Source organism: Castor canadensis, chromosome 2 (assembly GCF_047511655.1).
Source record: "Castor canadensis chromosome 2, mCasCan1.hap1v2, whole genome shotgun sequence".
NCBI classification, from domain to species: Eukaryota; Metazoa; Chordata; class Mammalia; order Rodentia; family Castoridae; genus Castor; species Castor canadensis.
In genome coordinates, this window is record NC_133387.1 from 53,732,455 (window position 1) to 53,755,448 (window position 22,994).

General features: G+C 35.1%; 2 protein-coding genes across 2 annotated transcripts in view; one reads left to right on the top strand and one right to left on the bottom strand.

Moving 5' to 3' along the window:
• Znf804b (zinc finger protein 804B) overlaps window positions 1–22,994 on the bottom strand; it is a 533,610-nt gene that overhangs the window by 492,420 nt on the left and 18,196 nt on the right. The gene's annotated exons all lie outside the window — the stretch shown is intronic.
• Tex47 (testis expressed 47) lies at window positions 5,102–7,905 on the top strand. The gene is made up of 2 exons (XM_020153486.2): window positions 5,102–5,205; window positions 7,137–7,905. Exons 1-2 carry the CDS (start codon window positions 5,102–5,104, stop codon window positions 7,903–7,905), a joined length of 873 nt encoding a protein of 290 aa, XP_020009075.1.

Consider the following 22,994-nt stretch of genomic DNA (forward strand, 5'->3'; position numbering starts at 1 on the left):
CTCAGGAGGCAGAGATCAGGAAAACTTCAGTTCAGAACCAGAACAGGCAAATAGTTCATTTGCAAGACCTTATCTCAAAAAAAACCACTATAACACACACAAAAAAGAAGGTCTGGCATATTGGCTCAAGTAGCAAAAGCACCCACTGCTAATGTAAGGCCATGAGTTCAAACCCCAGTGCTGCTAAAAAATAAAATTATTGATTGATGATATCTTTTAGCATAATAGATAATATTAACTATAGTAGCTACTTGTATTGAAGTCATAAAGATATTAATCTAATCATATCATCTTTGCATGCATAAGGCAACTTTACTATCATTCACAGACTTTAAGTCACATTAAACTAAATTAAGATTCATTGTGTTCATGTCACCTGATACCATGTGCACTGGGAGTATTAGTAAATCATGCATTTTTAGAGCTCTTCTGTCTTTCATGGAAGCAGAGAACAAACTAGATAAGAAAAGAAAAATAAGCATAATTCAAAGTTTATTGCTCTTTGTAGTCTCCAGAACCTCTTGTATGGAAGTTGCAATCTTAAAATTTTTCAAAGTATTCTATTTTCAGACTTCATCTCCTGGCCACACACAATAGCAGTTCAGAAAAGAAAAGAAAAGAAAAAAACACAAAAGCATCATGCTAGTTTTTAACAAAGAAAACTCTAGGATCACTATAGCATAATTACTCTATCATATTCCTCCTATATAATTTACTGTCAGAATGCTTTCATACTTCTTACTGCCAAATGTTTTGGAGAAGTGGTCAACTCTGACCACTTACTCCACGTTGATTCCCTTAACACTTGCAGTTTGGCTTCCCTCAACTATTTTATCGAACTTATTTTTCTTAAGTATCTCAGGAAACTTGAAAATACCAACATTAAAAGATTACCTTCAGCCCTTAAGCATTCTGACCTCTTTCTTTAAAATTCTACCTCAAGCACCCACTTAGAAACTTTCTTTTGTATTAACCTCGATCCTATATTTCCTTTTTTTTTTTGAATGTGAATTAATTTATTTTTGTCTATTTCAACTAGAGGCTGAGAAGGTATGCGTAACAAATGACTTTTATGGTATTCTGAATAGACAAATGAAGAGATTTTGTCAATAACTGAAACCAAAACTAAAAGAAAAAAATACCCACTTCATCTAACTGATTGTCCATCTCTTTATCACTCAGAACCGTTCAAAATTGTAACTTATTAACTTGGAACTGATAAAGGAATCTGCCATGATAATTAGCTAAACATTCTCCTTAAACAATTTATGTCCTAGTTTCGTGACTTTCCTCATCTGTCTCCTATACCTGGCAATCTATACACCATTCTTTGCAAATCAACCCTTCACCCTATAAAACTACTAGAGGGGATAACTGTTCTAAGAACTGCATTTTCTTTTTTTTTTCTTTTATTCATATGTGCATACAATGTTTGGGTCATTTCTCCCCCCTTCACCCCCTCCCTTACGCCCCTCTCCCCCACTACATCCTTGCTACCAGGCAGAAACTATTTTGCCCTTATCTCTAATTTTGTTGAAGAGAGAATATAAGCAATAATAGGAAGGACCAAGGGTTTTTGCTAGTTGAGATAAGGATAGCTATACAGGGAGTTGACTTGCATTGATTTCCTGTGCATGTGTGTTACCTTCTAAATTAATTCTTCTCGAAGTAATCTTTTCTCTAGTTCCTGGTCCCCTTCTCCTATTGGCCTCTGTCACTTTAAAGTATCTGCATTAGTTTCTCTGCATTGAGGGCAACAAATGCTATCTAGTTTTTTGGGTGTCTTACCTATCCTCATACCTCCCTTGTGTACTCTCGCTTTATCATGTGCTCAAAGTCCAATCCCCTTGTGTTTGCCCTTGATCTAATGTCCACATATGAGGGAACCACATATGATTTTTGGTCTTTTTGGCCAGGCTAACCTCACTCAGAATGCATTTTCTTAATTTTCCATCCGAATCTGACCTCCTTTTGCCTCTTTCACTGCCTCTTATTTGTCCATTCCCCAAAATTAGGTGTTCCACACAATTTCCTTCATGACCATTGTTCCTTTTGCTATGTGATGACCACACTGGTTGCCAGATTCTAGGTTCTTCCCTCAGTGCAGACACAATCAAATTTGCATCACAAGTCCCAATCTCCAGAGTCTTACATGCATTCATACCTGGGTGTTTCCATGGCGACTCCAACATAATGTATACAAATTATTTTTCTTCCTAAATCTGGTTTTTCACCTATATTCTCTATCTGTATTTTTTTAAATCTCAGTCGCTTTAGTGATAGACATTCAAATCCACAGTCATCTGCAAATTCTTGCATCATCTCTAAATTCCACATCAAGTTGATCAAATTTGTCTACTTTGATGTCTGCATATCTTTCTCACCTCTTTTCACTTCTGCCTTAGTTCAGTCTCAAACTCTCCAACTGAGCTAAAATCTTTAAAGATACACCTTTCTCTCTGTGCTATGCAAGATTCTAGGGACTGAAATTCCTAGGTGGTGTCTTGATAACCGTCTGTCTTCCATCTTTGTGTCTTTCCATCTTGTTCCTTATACACTCAGACTACCCTGATAATATTTCTCTGAGTTTATCTCGGTCCATGAGCCATTATTTTGTAACTTCTACTCTTTAGAAGGCTCTCAGACTAAACTCTCTCAGACTCACAAATGAAGCAACACCTGTGTCACTTTTCAACAAACCAGTGCAATAGCCTTATTTCTTTTAAGACCAATTTGACTTTCTGAATAGAAGATACACACTTATAAAACTTGAAAAATACAAGACAAATATTACCTTCAAATTCCATCAGATTTACTTCAGCTTTAGTTCCTATTTATTTTTTTAAATAAATTTTGGATTACATGCTATACATAATTTTGCACAGGATATGCTTTAGAGTATATTTTTCCACATTTTAAAAATATTCTTCAAAAAAATGTCAGGAGTATAATATTATTATGTAATTGATAAATGTATTAATTTTTTCAAAGTTCTCTTACATATCCTAGAACAACCATATTTATATTACTACATTTATCAATGAATGTATTTATTTATAATAGGTACCTAGAAGAGGCATTACTTAAAGGGTAGAAAAGTTTTCAGCTCATGATTCATATTTTCAAATTATTTTCCAGAAAAGTTGAGTCAATTTACCGTTCAATTCACTTGCCAACCATAAAATTCTTAGAAGAGTTCTGGGTACTTTTAGAATTTCCCATCTTCAGTTATGATTACAGGTACTCATGACTCAAGCAGTAGAGGGTCTGCTTTGCAAGCACAAAATCCTGAGATCAAAACCCAGTACCAAAAAACCCCCACAAAAACAAAAAAACTAGTGGTTCTGTTATCCACAGAGTAAAATTCAACTTGGAGTCTTCCACATAACTTCCTTACTTTTTCCATCTGTCCCACTCTCTCCACCACACACTCTTTACCCTATAGTACAAGCAAGCAATTCACCTCCTGTCTACACTTACAATCAACTGGACTGGTCGTAACAAATATATGCCCTAAAGTTCTTTTCCAGGCTAATTAAACTAAATCAGGAACTGACTGTTTAAAGAAGTTCTCTACCGAGCCCCTGCCTAGCAAGTGAGTTCAAAGTTCGATACTGCCAAAAACAAACAAACAAAAAAAGCCTGTAAAGACCTCTCCACCTGAAGCCAGAACTTAAGTCATTGGGCATTAGCCTCTTTTCTAGTGTACCAATAGAGACTGAAGGAATACTTGTCAAAAATGCAAATTTATGACCCGTGTTTGTCAGTTTTCTATTACTCTAATACAATGCCTAATATAATTAACTCAGAATGAGAGGTTTATTTTGGCCCCCAGTTTTGGGGCTTTCAGTTCATTGTCAGTTGTTGTGGGGCCTGTGGCAAAACAGAGCATCAGAGAAAGCATGGGTAAAGCAAATGCTCCATACTGATTTCCACAGTGGTTTTACTAATTTACATTTCCACCAACAGTGTATGAAGGTTCCTACTCCCTCCCCGATCCTTGCCAGCATTTGTTGTTTTCTCAAGGATAGTCATTGTATATGGGATGAAGTGGAATCTCAATGTTATTTCATTTGGGCTAGTTTTAACTTATAGAAATAACAGTTCATAAGCTTTTCAAACTAGCACTAATTTGGCTTTGCTAAGAAATAACTACTTTATTTAAAAAATGACTGGCTTAGTTGCTATTATACATAGCTGACACATTTATTGCAACTAAATTTCATTTTCTATTAGGTTTATATTGGGAAAAAAGATGTATGAAAGAAAAAAAGAAACAAAAATGCACATGTGGGAGAAAGATCACTGTTGAGTTCCTTTGTATGGGAAAAAATATTAAAAAGGCACATGAAATCAACAGGAGGATATTGCAGGAGAAGTACTGATCCAAGAAGGACACCATGACTTGAAAAGGGGAAGGAATCAGGTAGCAATGACAGTGGAAACAAAAATCTTTAAAAATTAATTTGGAAGGTGCAGTGCATGTTAGACAGGACTTGCAGAGAGAAAGCAAAGTCAGAAGAGACCCAAGACCTATGAAATAGTTTTGATTATTTATCCCAAATGCTAGAGAACCTAAGAAGATAGTGGTAGTCTGACACATAAGTTAAAAATATTGTTCAAAATTCTACTGTACATTATCTACTCTCATTTGCTCTTTTGGGGAATATAATTATAATCAGAAACACGTGTGTGTGTGTGTGTGTGTATCTGAAAACAGAAATTTGAAACAGGACAGTACATTCTTTCATTAATGTTACCCCAAAAGATAGTCCTTGGCTGAATTTGGAAGGAAATCGTGCTGAAGATGAAGAGTGGGCTCAGTAGCATGAATCTTACCTATACACAAAAAGTGAGAGTGAATTTGTACATTCAAAGAGTGCTCCTTAGTAGCAGTGCCCTATAAATTCTCCTACTAAGATTAATTAGCCTCGGTGTCAGGAAATGAACCACTTTTGTTACAAGTTCCCATATTTTCTCTGGTCAACATTGCCCAGAGCTGGGTGTGGAAAAGATTTAAGCCAGGCTATAAATAAAGATATGGAAAGAAACTCAGGGAAGTACAGTATCCCAGGAAACAGGGTCAAAAAGAAAGGCCAATATGGAGGTTGTGGTCAGCATGGTTACATTCTGCAAAGCCATAAGAAGAATGAGGCTGAGAGCCAACCCTACAGTAAGCAATGATAAGGTTACCACCTTGGGAAAGTTTGTGTAGCTTCAGGGAATGATAAAGTGAATCACAGTGAGGAATCATGAATTGTTATGTATCACCCAATTAAAGAATTATTAAGTCACCTCTCAGCCTTCACTCTCTGGGAAAATTTATCTCTGTAAATTATTAAAATGAGATCATTAGTTTGAATAATGAAAACCTCAAGAGAAAATAGTACTCTAAGATTAACTTTTTAATTAAATAAGTGCTTTTAACCTTGTTGCTTTAAAGTTATTGTTCTGAGTTCAAATGAATATAAGAGTAAAAGATGATATTAGTCTTATTCTAAAAATTAAGTGAAATCACATTAGTTCTTTTGGAGTCCTGATGTTTGAACACAGGGCCTTGCACTTTCTAGGATCTATCACTTGAGCCATTGCTTCATTTAGCTTTGATGTGATTTTTGTCCAGGGCTGGTCTGGGGCTGTGATCCTCCTATCAATAACCCCTGTGTAGCTGGATTACAGACACACAACACCACATCTGGCTTACTGGTTAAGATAGGGCTGTCTAACATTTTCCTGAACTGGCCTCAAATTGTGATCATCCTGATCTCTGACTCCCAAGCTGGGGTTACAGGCCTGTATAACCACACCTAGCCCCATATTAAGTAACCCAAGTCCCTTTATAGAACTTTCCTGTAAATTTATTCACCATTACACAGACTCAGACAAATTTTCCAGTCTTCAGTTAGTACATAAGTGCATCAGAGAAGCTAGTTCTACAACCACAGCCTTCAATTTTCTGAAACAAAAAAGAAGATGCTCAGGTCCATTAGTTGTCTGATGGACAAATGCACCTAACAAAAGTCCATTCAGGAATAGAAGACTTCTCTTCCTCTACGGTGATGTTGAGGTGTTTGTTGTGATACCACACTAAATTAAGAAATTAGAGTTGCTTGTGGTCTCCGTCCCTTTAATGCCATCGGCATTCCATCTCCTTAGCCCCCTAAGTGAGAACCCAGGAGGGAAGGACTGAGCTCACACAGTACTGGCAGTTGGAAGCATGATGGAGAACAAGGGAGCAGCTCCTTGAGGACAGGTAAACCACAGAGTACATGAAGTCAGAAGGAAAGGTTAGGCTGACTTGGGGTGGAAGCAGAGGGGAGGTTTATGAGAAGATTAAGTTAAAATAGCAGAATATATTTTATTTAAACCTCAAAAAAAATCAAAAAAGAGGAAGAAGATTAGTTGACAGGAGAAAATGAATCAAAATTTGTTACTTAAAAATTTACTAGGAGGGTGAATATGTTGCAATAAAATGTGTACACATGTTAAGTAAATGCAAAATGATACCTGCTGAAACTACTTCAGGAATGGGGAGGGGGGAAATAAAGCAGAGCAGTGAAGAAGTGAATTCAAATATGATATACGTGATTCATTGTAAGAAACTTTGTAAATGCCACAATGTACACCCACTCATCACAACAATAAAGAAAAAAGTTGTACTGTTATTATCCAATCGAAACTATGAACTTTTAGTGTCCCAAGTAAAGACTGAATAAACTAATTAAGATCTACATTTATTTTTAGTTGTATGTGTCAGTTAAATATTTGTTAAAAATTTGATAAATGATCAAAAATATCATTTTAAGTACTTGACAAAGCCATCTGTAATCACTATAACATTACAACTTGGGGAGGTTTTTTTTTTTTTTCTTTTCATAGGATATGACGGTAGCTTCATTATAAACTTTATAGACTGTGCTTTCAGTCTCACTATAACATTCTTTCATTTCAAATACATTGTTTAATGACACCATTAAGAAGAAATTTTGCTATTCAGTAACACTTGTCAAATTCTTATTTATTTACTTTTTTTTGTCAGAAGAAATAAAAATAAGAGTTCATCACCAAAGAGATAGTCTGATAATATAATTGTTGCGATAATCTAAAACTTGGAATCATCTAGAAGAATAAATCAGACTCGTCACCTCCTTCATGGCCCATGGTCGGAAAACCAGCAAAAGACCTTTTCCACTGGACTCTCTTCTCATTCCACAAGTTCCCCGTAGCAATTACTTGAACCTTCAGGAAGAGAAACACAGACTACAGCTGAAGAAACTCCTCCTTCATAGAATGTTTCTAGTGGCCAACATACAAGCAAACACAGAGAAAAAAGAAATCACTGAATACTATGAACAAATGTTTCAGTCAGTTTTGAAACATCACCTAGGAGAACCAGTTACAGGGCTACTGCTCTTATACCCAAGCTCTATGCTGCACATCTTTGAGACCTCCAATGGTACATTTTTTCGAATTCTTTTAGATTATGTTGCCCAGGAAAGAAATGAAACAGACTTTTTTATCCAAAATATGAAAATTATATCCATTTCTCATAACATCCCTACAAGGCTCTTCATGCACTGGAATGTTTCAGTAATAAAAGTGCCAGTTATGTATCTTGATGATGTAACACAGTCCCTGTCCCTAGAAGAGGTCATTACTGATTTTCTCACCCTGACTCATAAACTGGGAATATACCTTCTTAAGACTGTTAAGGTGGGCACTAAAGGGCCAGCTGACAACTTGCACCACATTGCACCTGACCTACTCCTGCCAGAACAAATCATAAAGTACTTGTGCAAAGCTGAAGAATTCATGGATCCAGTAGAATTCCTAGAAATGTACAATAGACCCATACACATCACCTTGGATTCTGAAGTGGTATGGCCAGCTCCCTCTGGTTTCTAAGACTGAGAGAGACAACTTGGGCAGATCTCTTAAGGAATTTGTGCTACTTAAATAAAAGGAAAATATTTCTAAAGTTATTCTTCTCTTCATAAAAAAAACAGGCCAATGCAGGAAAGACACAAGTAATATGTTTCTTTACAGACTATGTTGAGCTAAACATAAAAATGTATCTTCTCATTCTGATATTAACTTGAATACATTAAAGCAGATGAGTTCATTAATTCCATAATAATTTCTATCATTTTATGGAATGACTTACATTTTAATGAAAAGTATAGATAGAAAAAGACAAACACAATTCAGATTGTCACCTATTCTCTCAACAGTTAACAAGTAGCCTATACCATACAGAACTACAGTGTTCTGGGATAGAACTTTTACAAGGACAGTCTAACCCTTGGGTTGCTCACAACGTAAAGTTAGAAGCAAGTATATGTAAAAGTTATTTTGATATGAGATAATATCTTATAATGTGATGGTTATAGTAGGAGTAGATAGAAAGAGCTATGAAAGTGTAAGTGAGGGAATGATAGGTATACGATTCAATCATACAGAAAACAAAAACTAACACTTGAAAATAGTTCCAAAGCTCACATACAATGGTCACATAATCAAAAATACTGAGACCACTGTAAAGCTAAGGAACACAATAGCTTTTCAAAACAACTAGAAAATACATTATCAGATGACATTATATTCCTTTAAGCAACATTATTTATTGGGCACTCCTCTATATGACAGGCATTTGCCAGGCACTAGGGATATTACAGGGCACACAGAAGACATTGTTCCTGCTCACTTTAAAAGCTTATTTCTAAATGATTCTACACAAGATAATAAATTATTTTCTCAATTTATTTCCTATGGAGCAATTTTTTAGGAAATGAAGGTACGTGTTATTAGATCACATAGAATCTCTTTAGCACCATAAATTTTATTTGGAAATGGTATTTTCTAAAGTAGCTAGTGAATGCAAGTGCAGTTTGTTGACAAAACATATTTGTATATGGAATTATATATATGGTGCATTATATTTTCCAAAAATAGTCACTCCAAAATATCCAATCCTACATGCTCTTCTTACAAAGTGATCTTCACATTCCCATCTCCTTTAATGATTCTAAATCCCTCCCCTTGAAATCAGACAGACCTTTGGGACTGCCTTGACCAATCAAGAACAAGAGTAATGGCATGTGACCTCCCTTAGTGGGTCAAAATTCTGTGCTCTTTGTTTTGTTCACTTGAACAAACACCATACTATGAGCAGTCTAAGTACTTTCCAGATATCTCCAGCAAGATCCTGCCAACAGCCAGGATCACTCCTTAGACATCTGAGTGAGTAAGACATCAGGTGATTCCAGACTTTAGCTTTCCAGGTGATCATCGACTTCAAGTAAGCCCAGCTAACGTTGTGGGTAATGGAGAAATGAGCACTTCCCAATGAATTCTGATCCAATTATGCATCTGTGAACTACTGTTGTTTGTGACTATTGTTGAATTAAGCCTCTAAGTTTTGGGCAGATGATTATACAGTGGTCTGGAACAATGCTGTATATGTATGTGTACTATTTTCATCATTTATTCATTTATGTACATTAATATTTATTAGACATCTACAAGTAAGCATTTACTAGTGGATCAATCACTGTACTAGTCACTGGGTACACAGCATCAGTAAGATGAGTATCCACCCTACCTTGCCTAGAACAGGTCTTTTATTGGCCTATAACACTTTCTGGCATGAGAAATACTGATAAAAAATTAAATTCATTAAGATAAAGGAAATCATTAACAATTAGAATCAATTTTGGAGAAAGTTATTTAATGTATCTGATAATATTGCTGACTCACTTAGCATACTATAATTTTTAATGTGAACAATTCATGAAGTTTACACTGGGAAATATACAAAAAGTTACTATAAACAAGGTTATTTATTTATTCTTTCTAGTGTGTACACTATTCAAATGAAACTTATCCTTTGTAGTAGTAACTTTAAGAGGATTTACATTTAGTCCAGTAATAATGCCATTCTCCTGTGGTGCTGAATGAAGCAAATTTATAACCAAAAAATAATTTAAAATGTTTTACTTACATCTCTTTTATTATTTATTTATTTATTTATTTATTTATTTATTTATTTATTTATTGTAGTACTGAGGATTGAATTTAAGGCCTGACACTTGTTGAGCAAATGCTATGTCACTTGAGCCTGCCCCTCATCCTTTTGCTTTTAGTTTGCTTTTCAGATGGGGTCTTACACTTTTGCCTTGGCCAGACTAGTACTATGATGCTCCTATTTCTGATTCTTGAATAGCTTGGATTACAGGCGTGTACCACCAAGATTATACCCTACTTAAATCTATTTTTTGATCACCAGACAATCTATACTCTAACTTGATTAGTAGCTTTTATATTTGATCTTCATTTGTAGAAATGTGTGCTTTGAAATACATACTTACTTTCAAAGGAAGAGCTACTGTCATTGAACATGTTAAAAACAGTATGATTCTGCCTCTAAGGCAAAGCACAAATTGTTTTGGGAGGTAGAATCATCATTTCAATAGTTCTATAGTTTACTGATATAACCTTTAAACAGGACTCATTGAGCTGTGTATGTTTGAATATATCTGATAAAATTGAAAACCTTACATTCATATTTTAAAAATAGAATTTAGCTTTATGAAGTTCAAAAATATGATCATTAAGTTATAAGGTAATTATTGACCCAGTGAAAGTTACATTTACCTTAAAATAAAACCAGAGCACAGAATTTATTCCAAGCAGAAAAGTAAATATTTAACATTGTGAACATGTATCATTCAGCATTCACATTACCTTGAACATACATCTACTCATCCATTCTTGAACACAGAACATACAAACTAAGTCCAGCATCATTCTAATCCGTTTGTTTTTACATGAGTACTTTATAATGGACTACACTGTTGATGATGTATACTTGTCTCATAGTTGACTAAAGACTGACATACAGGAAGGTTATAAATTTGTTGAAAAATAACTGAAATAGTATTTAAAATAGAAAATTCTCCCAAGGTGACTTCTAAAATGCTGCTATCTTCATTTTATTGGGATAAACATCTGGATTTTTCCATGAAGTATTATGTTTAATCCAAACAGATTTTGATGCCCAATAACTTTAGCAACACAAAACCACGTTTCCATTAAGTTAACCCTATCTCTAGCAGTAGAAAGCCCCCACCTTACTAAAGGAAGTAGAAATAAGAAAGTCTATCATCAAAGTTATATAGCAAAAAACTTTCAGATTATTTCACAGGTATTAATGATTTGATGTAGAATTAAGGTTCTCCCTCTTGTGGTCAATTATTTATTACCTGCCAATAGAATTTATGTAAAAAATATACAGTGCATGAATTTTAAGACACTAGAGACAGAACCCACAAAGTATTTTTCAACTGTTTATTTTGCTCCCCTTGTTCTACAGATAAAGAATCTGAGACCTAAAGACATAAGGTGTTTTTTCCTAAAAGCAAAAGCAAGTGTTGATAGCAATACAGTCCTGTTTTACTTCACCATATTAAGTATATAAATCTACAACTACTTTAAGCAAATTACTCCAGTCAATTTAGTTTTTCTCATTATTTTCAAACTACTTCTGTTATGGGCATTTTCTTAATATGCAAAACAAATTTTATATTTGCTGGCCTAATATTCACTGGCTATACAAAAATGGAGTCCTTATTACCATTCTTTCTGATGTTGCATTTTTTTAAAAACCAGGTTCAATTCTTGTTATTTGGTCATTTGTTTTATCATTAATTTCTAAAAATTATGAGACTCAAGATTCATTAAAAATGCCATTGCTAGTATATTCCTATTGTAGACACAAACTTACACAAGGATTATATTTTAATTTAGATCTAATATATTTGGTTTAGTCATAAGTAGCTATTAAGTTTGAGCAAAAGAAAAAACCATTTTTACATGAATGTGAATATTTAGAGAATTAGTTCACCTATAATTTTCAGTCAAAAGGATCACCTTCTATCTCAAAAGAAGATAATGAAAAGAATAATAGTGCTATCCGGACATTCTTCTCTGGCCTTTCTCACTGTAGTTATGTGTTTCTCTAGCTCAATCTAGTTCAAGCCATGACTCCACCTAGGAGCTAATGATTTCAAATGCATGGTTACACATCATCTATTCATTTAACAAATATCTATTGCACAATTATTTTATTTTCATTACTACGTAGTCCATGAACACAATAGTAAAAATAGACTTGTCCCATGTTTACAGTGAGCATGTCTTTTAAAAAAGGAAAATAAACAGAGAAGATTACTTAGGACAGTTTTATGTGATATAAAGGAGAACATCATGTTAACAGTGACCGTGAATAATGGGTCTAGCTTTCATTCACTGATCAAGGAAGTCTTCTCAAAAGTCTCCAAACTGAAATTTGAATTTGAAGAGGCATTATCTATGTAAAGATTAGATGGTAAAGGTCAAAACATTCTAGAAGAGAGAATAGCATATCAAAGATTCTAGGGTAAGATCAAGCTTGGTGTGTTTGAAGGATAAAAAGATCTGAGTGCCTGGAGTACTGGAATGAAGTACAGAATATGGTTGGAGAGGGTACCCAGGGATACAATGTATAGGATGCTATGATCAGAGTTAGGAGTCTGGATTTAACTTTAAGTGTTTGCACATTACTATACCAGACTTCGCTTGTGCTTTATTCCTTATGTAGGACCTCAAGAAGTTCCACGGGATGCTCACAGGCATCTCTGTCTCCACATGCTCTAGATGTAATGCATCATTCCTTATCACCAATATTCTTCCATCCTACTCCCTGCCTCTACTTGCAATATTGGTTGATGTAAAATAACCACTCTACAAATGGTTGGAAGTCTGAAATTTGAAATACTGGCCAAAACCATGTCTGAAAGGAAATTCTATGGAGGTATAGACAACTAGGAAATGAGAGGATATTTCAATTAAAACTTAGAAGTCCAAAGTCTGAAATAATGACTAGACCCCATCCTACCCCATCCTATCCAATAATTCTTGTGCAACACCAATGTATTCTCAAAAAAACATCCATCCTGGTTGCCTCCACTTTAGTATAAAAATAGGAAACTACAGTGCAGAAACCAAGTGCATTATATGCATTAGGATATAATGCCTAAAAAGTAAATTTGATAGTTCTATGGAGTCAAAAGGACAATGAAAAATGGGCATTTTTTTCTTTAAAGTTGATGGGAAGTTACTGGAGATACACAGCATAATCACATTTATTTTGTTACTCAGTGGAGAACAGACTGGCATGAAACATGTTTATGAAGATGTGTTCCCCAAAAAGTTGTTCCTGCTCTTCTAGCAAGAGATAAAACAATCTGAGCTAAATGAATGACTGTGGAAAGTGACATAAGGGTACCAATTTGAGAGACAATCAAGAGGTAAATACACAAAAGTTAAGCATTTCAAAGGATGGCCAATGTATTAGGTTTCTAGTTAATGCCATAAAGTGGTACCATTTTTGAGGTAAGAAACATATAAAAATTGTAATTTATTTTTATTTGGTATTTCCATTATTGATATATCAGTATATACTCACAAATATCTGTAATATGTCTTTAACAATTAAAAGCATGATATTTCCATTATTGATACCTTTGGATGAAATACAGGCAATATACATTAAATCTAACTCTTTGCTGAAATGGCAAGATAATAATATGTATTTTCTGACATTAGTAAGCAACTTCTAAGAAAGAAAAGTGAATTAAGGCAACTTGATAAAATCAAATAAATTAAGCTAAAGGAAGATTTGTCCCAAAGATTATTCTACTATGTCTCCCCATAATCTTATATCTGTATTCAGTGGAAGCGAGATAAAATCAGTCATGTTTATCAAGCCTAATTCCTTCCCTTAGTCAAATAACAGTTACTCAAAATCTTAATCCAATAATTATTTATTAACCACCAATATATTCACACCCATGTGTGAAGGACCATGGAATAAAAGACCATATAAAAGGCTCCATATGGCCTTTGCCAGATTCAGTGATATATTATCTGTCCCATTTTCAATGAAAAAGTAGGCTTCACCACTATTTTACAAAGTATTTCCCATTGCTTCTCTCAGTTTGATATTAGGAGAATGTGACAGATGTTGCATTTTATTCTTTGCATTCAGAAAGTATAGACTGAAAAACTATGTCAGGAACATTGTTAGGCGTGGCTGGGTACAATAATCAGCAAAATAAGTATAATTTTTATCTTAGAAAGTATATAGTCTTTTTTTCTTCCATCTCAGATACAAGGAAGGAAATTAAATAAGCATAGTAATTGTTGTCACAGTGGATACACAAGTTACAGTGGTTTCCTAATGCCTTTACCTAGTTTCAAGGATCAGGAAATGCCTTTAAGGGAAGAAAGATTCATATAGATATATACATGCATGTGTTATTGTTTTAAGAAACTGAAAGAATTTCAATAAGACAAGATTTTAAGTTAAAGGGGAATGATGAATGATTAGGATGGTTAAGCACAAGGTCAGATTATATAAACATTTAAAGGTACATAAATATCATGACTTTATCTCAAGAGAAATGGGACAAATTTCCATTTAAATCAGAGAGATACCATGTATATTACAAAATGACGATTTTGAATTAGGGAGAAGAAATTGGGCAAGAACTAGGCAATTATACTGGAAACATACACCAGTTACAGACCATTGCAATAATCAGAGAAAGAGATGATGAAAGTCTATGCAGAGACAGAATCCTATGAAGTCTTATAAACACAACAATAATAGAAAAAGGTGGGCTGGGCACGGTGGCTCATACCTGCAATCCTAGATACTTAGGAGGCAGAGAACAGGAGGACCCTGGATCAAGGCCAGCCCAGGGAAACAGCTTCTGAATCCCTATCTTGAAAATATCCAACACAAAACAGGGCTGGCAGAATGGCTCAAGTGGTAGAATGCCTGCCTAGCAAGTGTGAGTCTGAGTCCCTGAGTTTGAACCCAGTAGCATTCCTCCCCCCAAAATATGAAAAGAAAAAGGTAGAGAGAATCAAGAGTTACATCAGATGTCTTGGTGTTTGATTGAAAGAAGAGAGTATAAAGAAGAGGAAGGAGTCAAAAATGAGACAACTGGCAGGTGGAGGTATATTCCCTAAGATAAGGAATACTAGACAAGCAGCAGTTTAGGTTGTACAGGGAATTAATGAGATTTTCAATTTTGAACCTAATGAATTTGAGGCATCTCAAAATAACTAACATGAAACCATCCAATAGAATGTTCAGTGTATTACCCTGAATCTCAGGAGATGGATTTGACACAGAGGTGAAGACTTTAAAATCAACTTATCAATGGTGACTGAGGATTTAGGAGTGGTTCTAACCCAGTATAAATAAACAGAGTAAGCAGACAAGAAAATCTAATTCAAACTCCTGAAAATTGAACATGGGGGGGAAGTTCAGTAGTAAAGGGCTTGCCTAGCATGCAAGAGGCCCTGGATTTTGATACCCAGCACTGCAATTAATTATTTATTAATTAATTAAAATAAAACAAAGCCATGAGAAATGTCAACAATAGAAGAAAAGGAACCTAGAAAGAAATCTAAGGAGACATAATTCAATTTAAAGTGCTCAAAACCAGCATAAAAACAGATGAATGTGGTACCAGGGAAGTTAAAGGAAATGGAAGATTTCCTAAAGAGGGTGCTGAGTGGTGTCAATTGCTGCCTCTAAAGAAAGAAAGAAAGAGACTAAAAAAGTAGGCCGAAGGATAAAAAGGTTAGTGGTGACTTGGAAAGAGCTGGCCCATGCAATACAGTAGAGGAAGAAGCAGGATTCAGCAGGTTGAAGAGTGAAAGAGGAATAAGAAAGCAGAGCATTGCATAGACTGTGTTTCTAAAAGCTGACTGTTGGCAGTGGATTTGCAGAGTAGATTTAGGAATGTAAAAGTTCCTATTAACATCTTAAAGTTTGCAGCAAGTCTTAACAAACCAATATCTTTGCAAAAAGGTAAACCTGAAGATAAGGGAGAGCTGAGCCAGTTGTCCTATGGACAATTTATTTAAAAATATTTCAGGTATCAAAAAAAAAAAAGATCTTAAACGTCTGGGCTGGCAGAATAGCTCAAGCTGTAAAAGTGCCTGCCTGCCTGCCTAGTAAGCCTGAGGCCCTGAGTTCAAACCCCAGTGCTGACTAAAATAAATAAATAAAAGAACATGAAATTTTCGCTAAAGAGAAGACCATCAGCTTTATCCAATTTCAAATAACAATGTACAAGTCTTGTACTTCTACACACACAACTCTGAAAAGGAATAGTTTCACAATAAACATTTGTTTACAAAAATAATGGCACTAATCTTTAGAAAAAAAAAGAAACATCTCTGCAGAAAAATAAGTTAGAGTATGTCTTGGATTTATTCTCTTTGTATTTCCATGGTCAAACTGTTAAGGTTGACTGCAGCTTTTATGTATGTCTTGTGCTTCATATACCTCATGAATCAACCATACTCATTACATTTGTAAATTCTACTCTGAAATCTGGCCTTTATCCAGATCACTTCCTTTGCCAAGTCAGGGCATGCTAACAAATTTCAAATTACAATCAAATCTCAATTTTCCAAACTAATGACTTTAGAGAGCAATAATGCATAATCTAAAATGATGGTGACTTCATGAACCATTTATCTATGTAATGCATATTCATTAAATTTGACTATAAGTAGATCTTATATGTGGCATCTATAACAAAATGATAAAGCAATTCCACTGAAATGACTCAAGAAAACTTGGAAAGTTTTCCAAATTCTCTAGTTCTGCTCCCTACTACCTCTTATATTAATTTCACCTTTTATAAGATACAACTGCTTAAAATAAACTAATATGCCACTTTTTGGATAGAGAAGGTAACCAAGTTCCATCTACTCCTAGAAGCACTTCCTTATTATTTTAATCATTTGCTATAGCTATGTGTCTCTGAAAAATTTCATTCACAAAGAAAAGTGAGTACTGTAAGAAACCCATTATCCATCACCTTCCATCAACAATGGCCAATGTCTCTTTTTTAAATTTACTTTTGTTAACAAACATGACTACCATCTCTCTAATATAGTACATATAAAGATGACACACAAATATTAGAATGAAAGCAGCTTTAGATATTGCCTATTCCAGCCTACTACCTCCATGAGGAATAATGAAGGAAGCAAAGACTCCCAAAATCACAGTAGTCATCGATAGAAAGGCAAGAGTTAGATGGAACCCACATCTTTTGTTGTCTTTCTGATGAAACCAGAACTGCACTCCTACTGTCTTATTCTTGATACAGAATTTTTTTTTAAATCCACACTTTCCTACTTACTCCTCAGTCTTACAGAGTACACACAAGCAAAACTGATGCTTCTAAAGTTTGGCATGTTAGACACATGCATATTAGGTTGAAATTTTAGGGATGGGTTACTCAGTAATGGTCTCATTTTGGATACTTTTTGTTAACCAGGACATCATCCATATGTATCACCCAATGTACTCAACATTATCTTTTTATGAGATTATTTCTTTAGTTCCTGTATTCCCTTTACCACATAAAAAGGAGGCAATTATCAGTTTAATGTTGCTCTTTGGGCCTTTCCATGCAAATAGCAAATGTTTCTGCAACTGAAAAAATGCCTATAATGTTAATATTCATTTGAAATGAGTATGATGTTTGCCCCAGAAGTTCTCTTTACCTAAATCCTGCTTTGAGGGATGATTTTTATACTGTCACTCACTTATGCATAATGCTAAAGATATTTACTCATATAATAGCAGAGGACTTGTAAACCCACAGGTTACAGATAAGCAAGATTTACTAACAGAAGCACCTTTTCTTAGCTTTAGCACTGCCCAGTTAATTTTGCTAATGTCAACCAAAGTATATTTATAGAAAAACAAGTAATGAATTTACAAAAAACAGTGAGACAATGTTTTCCTCCTTTGTATTACAGAAAAGATACGAAAATATGTCTTTGATTGAAATGCTTTTCAGGTGATTAACAGGACTAAAATGCTTGTGTAAATAGAATTACATATTTATATTTGAAATACAATTGTAGATAGAGGTAACAATATTGGTGTATATGTGTATATATGCAAGTGGAAGAACAAGGGATTTAGCTACTAAAGTTTAACAGTGCAGTACAAGCAAGACTTTGTATAAATATTGAAGACCTTTTCTCTACCAACTATATCCTCCCCACCTCCATTCTGACCCCCTTTGACAGAAGCTGCTCATAAGCCTTTCTTCACCTCTTTCCAAAGCTCCCTGGGCGGGCCACAGGTTGTGTGACCATCATGTTATTCTTTCTTCCACCCAACCTCTCTTTCCCCTCCTTCTCTACTCTTGCATGCACACACACACAGACACACAGACACACAGACACACACACACACACACACACACACACACACACACACACACTCACACACGCCAAAATAGTAATTATTTACCAAGAGCAGGGAAAGCCCATTTGTAAGACAGAAAATTATGAAGCAGAGATGAGATATCTAAGAATAGCAAAGAATCAGAGTCACCTAAGCTCTTCATTCCATTTCCCTGACCTAGTGGAGGCCTGGTGGCATTTTCTCTCCCTGAATCCTTCCAATCAATTCTTTTCCATTTAAATAAGGTAAAGTGTATGATTTGTAAGTAAAATGATATTCCTTAAAGCAATCTCACTCATTAGTAGAAAGAATTCTAGGTTTCACGTTAGAAAATTTGTGTTTGTATCCCAATCTTTCTGTTGGCTAATTGTGACCCTAAAGTAATCATTTACCATCTGAGCTTCATTTTTGTTATCTGGAAGTTGACAAAGTACCCAAATATTACATGAGTTAAATCATAAATGAAAAATAACCAGCAACTATACAAAAGAGTTTGGAAGATGATTGGCAAATTTGCAGTCTCCATAATGCAGTTTTGACAAGGAGCCTTATGACAAAGACATAAGATAGTTTGAAGTCTGACCAGCAGCCCAGGAAAGTTGAGGAAGATCAGGCCATTTAGTCAAGCTGCTGATACATCAGGCTCCCACATCAGTGATCCTGTAGTTCAAAAATATTCTAGAGTATCTTCTAGCAGATAAAGTGCTGCCAAAGTCCTGAAGCAGGCTTTTGCTGCTGCTCTTAATATCCTTTGGAAGAATCTGAGCTACCCTTGGATAAATACTAATTCAGACAACTGGACCCTAATCACGTAATTAGATTTTATTAGTATGCACTATGAGTACCCTGCTTATATTCTTCAATAATGTGAGTATTAGAAAATCACCACACCATTGTAATTAAATGGCTTAATATACTTATGAAGGAATTTTTATTATTATTTCAAAGAGCTCAAGTTGTAAGAAGATGAAAATTGACTTATGTCAGTTTTATGGGTTTTTGTTTCCATTATGTTTCTAACAAAAAATTGGATGCTTAATTATATGGACATAAAGGAATGAGGTAAGAATACCCTTGTGCTTTGATACTGAAATACATAAATTGATTTTTAATATTCATTTCTATGGACAGAATTAGTATGTGAAAAGATAAGAAAAAGTACATAATGGTAAGGAAAGTAGAATATACATTTTTCTTCCTTATGAAGAGAGATCATTTGGGATTTTCATATTATAACATTATTTGTGGTTTAAGATGAGATAAAATTGTTCAAAAGTATTTTCTTCATTTTTTGAGTTGCTATACATTTTTAGAGTCTTAATGTCCCCAGACAGTGTCTTTTTATTTTGTATAATTGCTGATAATAAGATTCTACCTTTTCTTTATTACTAAAGAAAAAGTCAGAGCACTGATTGCTTAGACTAACACATTAACTTCCATAAGTATGAACATTTCTCCATTTTTTGTTTTTTAATTTTATTGTACATATACAAATTTCACTTTTACTTGAACTTAGTATTTACAAAATGTACATTTTGTGCATTCTAATCCACTAAGATCAAATGAGTGATCAAACTGACAGAGTTTTACTGAGTGTCTACTAAGTCACATGTGAAAGGCTCATTTTGGCACAATATGTCAGAATAAAACAAATGCTTTCTTCCTGATACTATGGTTAGTAATCATTCATTGGGGAGTTATTGAGTCACCAAACTTCACAGAGGATATCCTCAGGAGTTACTAATGAACAAAGGAGATGACAGTGAGTGAGTAAGTATAAAACATTCCTCAGTTTCTGGCCTCAGTGTTATAAAGTGGGGCGCACTGGTGAGCTGACATTGGTTCAATCATTTCATAACATTAATGTGCACAACAAACTCACAGGCTGCCTGTTTAAAGTGTGTATCTCAAGCTCCACCCGAGGCATGGTGATTCATTAAGTCTAATACAGGGGCCAAAAATCTACAACTGAGGAAAATGAGCTAAAGGCCGTTTCAGTTTGATTTTATTTAAAGTAACTAAGCTGTCATATTTGTCATGTAACTGAGCAGTCTAATTTTCCATCTGTGTATTCCAGATTCAAGGAAAAGTGGCAAACACATAAAGAACTCACTTTCATTACATTTATATCAGCCAGTTTGCCCTCTCTCTAGAATATTCACAGTTTTTGAACAGTGAACAAGGAATATATATCAGATTTGTGTCATTTGTAATAAAACAAATGTAACTGGAGCTCATCATGTTGAGTGAGATAAGCCACTCAAAAAGCCAATTATCCCCTGTTCTCACTCATTTGTGGAGCCTCGACCTAAAATAATGATGATGGTGATGATGATGGTGATAGTGAGGGGTTATGAATGTGTACGGAGGACTGTCTAAGGAGGGATCAGTAGGAGAGGGGAGGGGAAAAGGAAAAGATACTGAAGGGTGAAGATGTTCAAAGTATGCTACATGTATATATATGAAGAAGCATAATGAAGCTCACCAAAGAATGTTTGAAAAGGGAGTGAGTGGGTGATGGAAAGAGGGGAATGGGAATATAATAGAGGATGAACTTGTTCAAAGTACATTGTATGCATGTGTGAAATTTTCACAATGAATCCCCCCTTATTGTTAATGTATGCTAATTAAAAAATTAAATTAAATATATACTTATAGGAAAAATAAGAAATGTTAATTTATCCCACATGCGTATTTGCTTATTGTGCATTGTCCATGCTAGGCTGGAGCAGACCAAATGGGTGCATTGTATTCATCAGTAGCTCCTCCAGCTAGCACAATTCCAGACACCATAAATCAAAAAGTACTTCCTTTCTAAGAAGATACTTGCATTCCTTGGCAGGAGACAGGAGTAGAAGGAGAGGCAGGGCAAGGATCGATTAGAGAAATATTTTAGCAATGAAAATTAGCAAGTGAGCTGGAGATGCAGCTCAAGCAGTAGGGTGCCTGCCTGACAAGCTCAAAGCTATGAGTTCAAACCCTAAAACCAAAAAAGAATATTAGCACATTTCCTAATCTGTTGAGGGATTGCACATTGTTCTTAAACATTAGTTACTGGATGAAAACAATGTCCCCAGCCAAGTAAGAAGCACATTTGGCGGAAGATTATTTTAGTAGGAGATCATGTGTTTGAGATGTCTATGGGAGATAGCAAGCAGTGAATAACTACTACCATTTATAAATTTAAAATTCTAGATAGGGAAACAATAATGTCTTTCATAGATGTTCATGATCTAATTCTCAAAAGCCATAAATGCTATTTTCCATGTTAAAGGGGACCTTGTAGATACGAGTAAAATTAAGTCTCTTCAAATTGAATATACTGGATTGTCCAAACAGACCTGATCTAATCACATGAGATCTTTAAGGCATATAGTTTTTCCAGGTGTAGAGAATTATAGAGATGGCAGCAGGTTTTGAAAATGGAGACAGGTAGCCATGAGCTGGAAAAGGAAAGGAAAGTCTCCAGAAAGGAAGGCAGCTGTACCTATACCTTCATCATACCCTAGTGATACCTCAAAAGGACTTTCTGGCCTGCAGAACTGGAAAATCATAAACATATCTTGTTTGAAGTCAATAAGTTTGTGGCAATTTGTTATGGTAGCAAGAGGAAACTAATACATGAGGTCTGGATTGAACTCAAATATTTTCACCTATCATATTTCTATAGATGTATATATTTATAGATATATAATGCACACACACACATATATACATACATATATATGAGAGAGAAAGTGCATATACCAGAAAATAAGTTACTTTATTACATATACTTCCTCCTTTTAATTCTGAAATCCACATGCAGTGCTGGCTATTTGTCCGTTGGTAATCTCTTCTGTGCTCACTCTTCCTACTCTCCTATGGGGCTGGAAATCTATAAACTACTGGTTGGAAGGAAGTCTGTAAAGTGCATATCTCAGAATCCCTTGCCAGCTGGTGTTTAGTTGGGTTGTCTGCCTTTGAAAAGCACTGGTGGAAAAGCAGAAATTAAGAGGATAAAAGCCATGAAGTTCTTGCTTCTGTTTTTGGCTCCAGCCGCCTTAGCATCTGAGTACTCCTGGTTCTGGTGACAACAGTGGCAGCACCAGGCAACTGCTGGCATCTGCAATAGCAGCACACTAGTGGTGGCAGGTGTAGGCACTAACTGCTTGGGCAGCAAGTCCAGTGGTACCAGCAGACCTGCGAGGTCCTGTGTGCCTGCAGATCAGTGGTGAGGTGGCTTCAGAAGCCACAGTAACACTACTACTACCATCATGAGAGTGCATGCTTGCAGGTTCCAGGTAATACCATTTTCCACTTGCCTCTCCCAGCCCTGGGGCAGTAGTGATTTTTCACGATTTACTAATAGCTGAGTAATAGCGCCTTCCCTTTTCTCTCCCCCAGGCCTACAACATATTTGTAATTCCCTCTATTTGAAAGGCTGAAAATGGTATCTGTTACCCTGACTAGATGCTGATACAAATGTTTTCACAATATGAAATGACATGTGATATACCTTGATGGAATACTTTCTTAGGGGATGTGAACAGAATGTGTGCATATAAAAGCTTAAATCGGCACATCCATTTTAATGTTTGCTCATCATAGTGTGAATATATGTATAATGCAGCTCTTAGTCATACAATATTGCCTTATTTCAAATAATTTACTGTTAAAA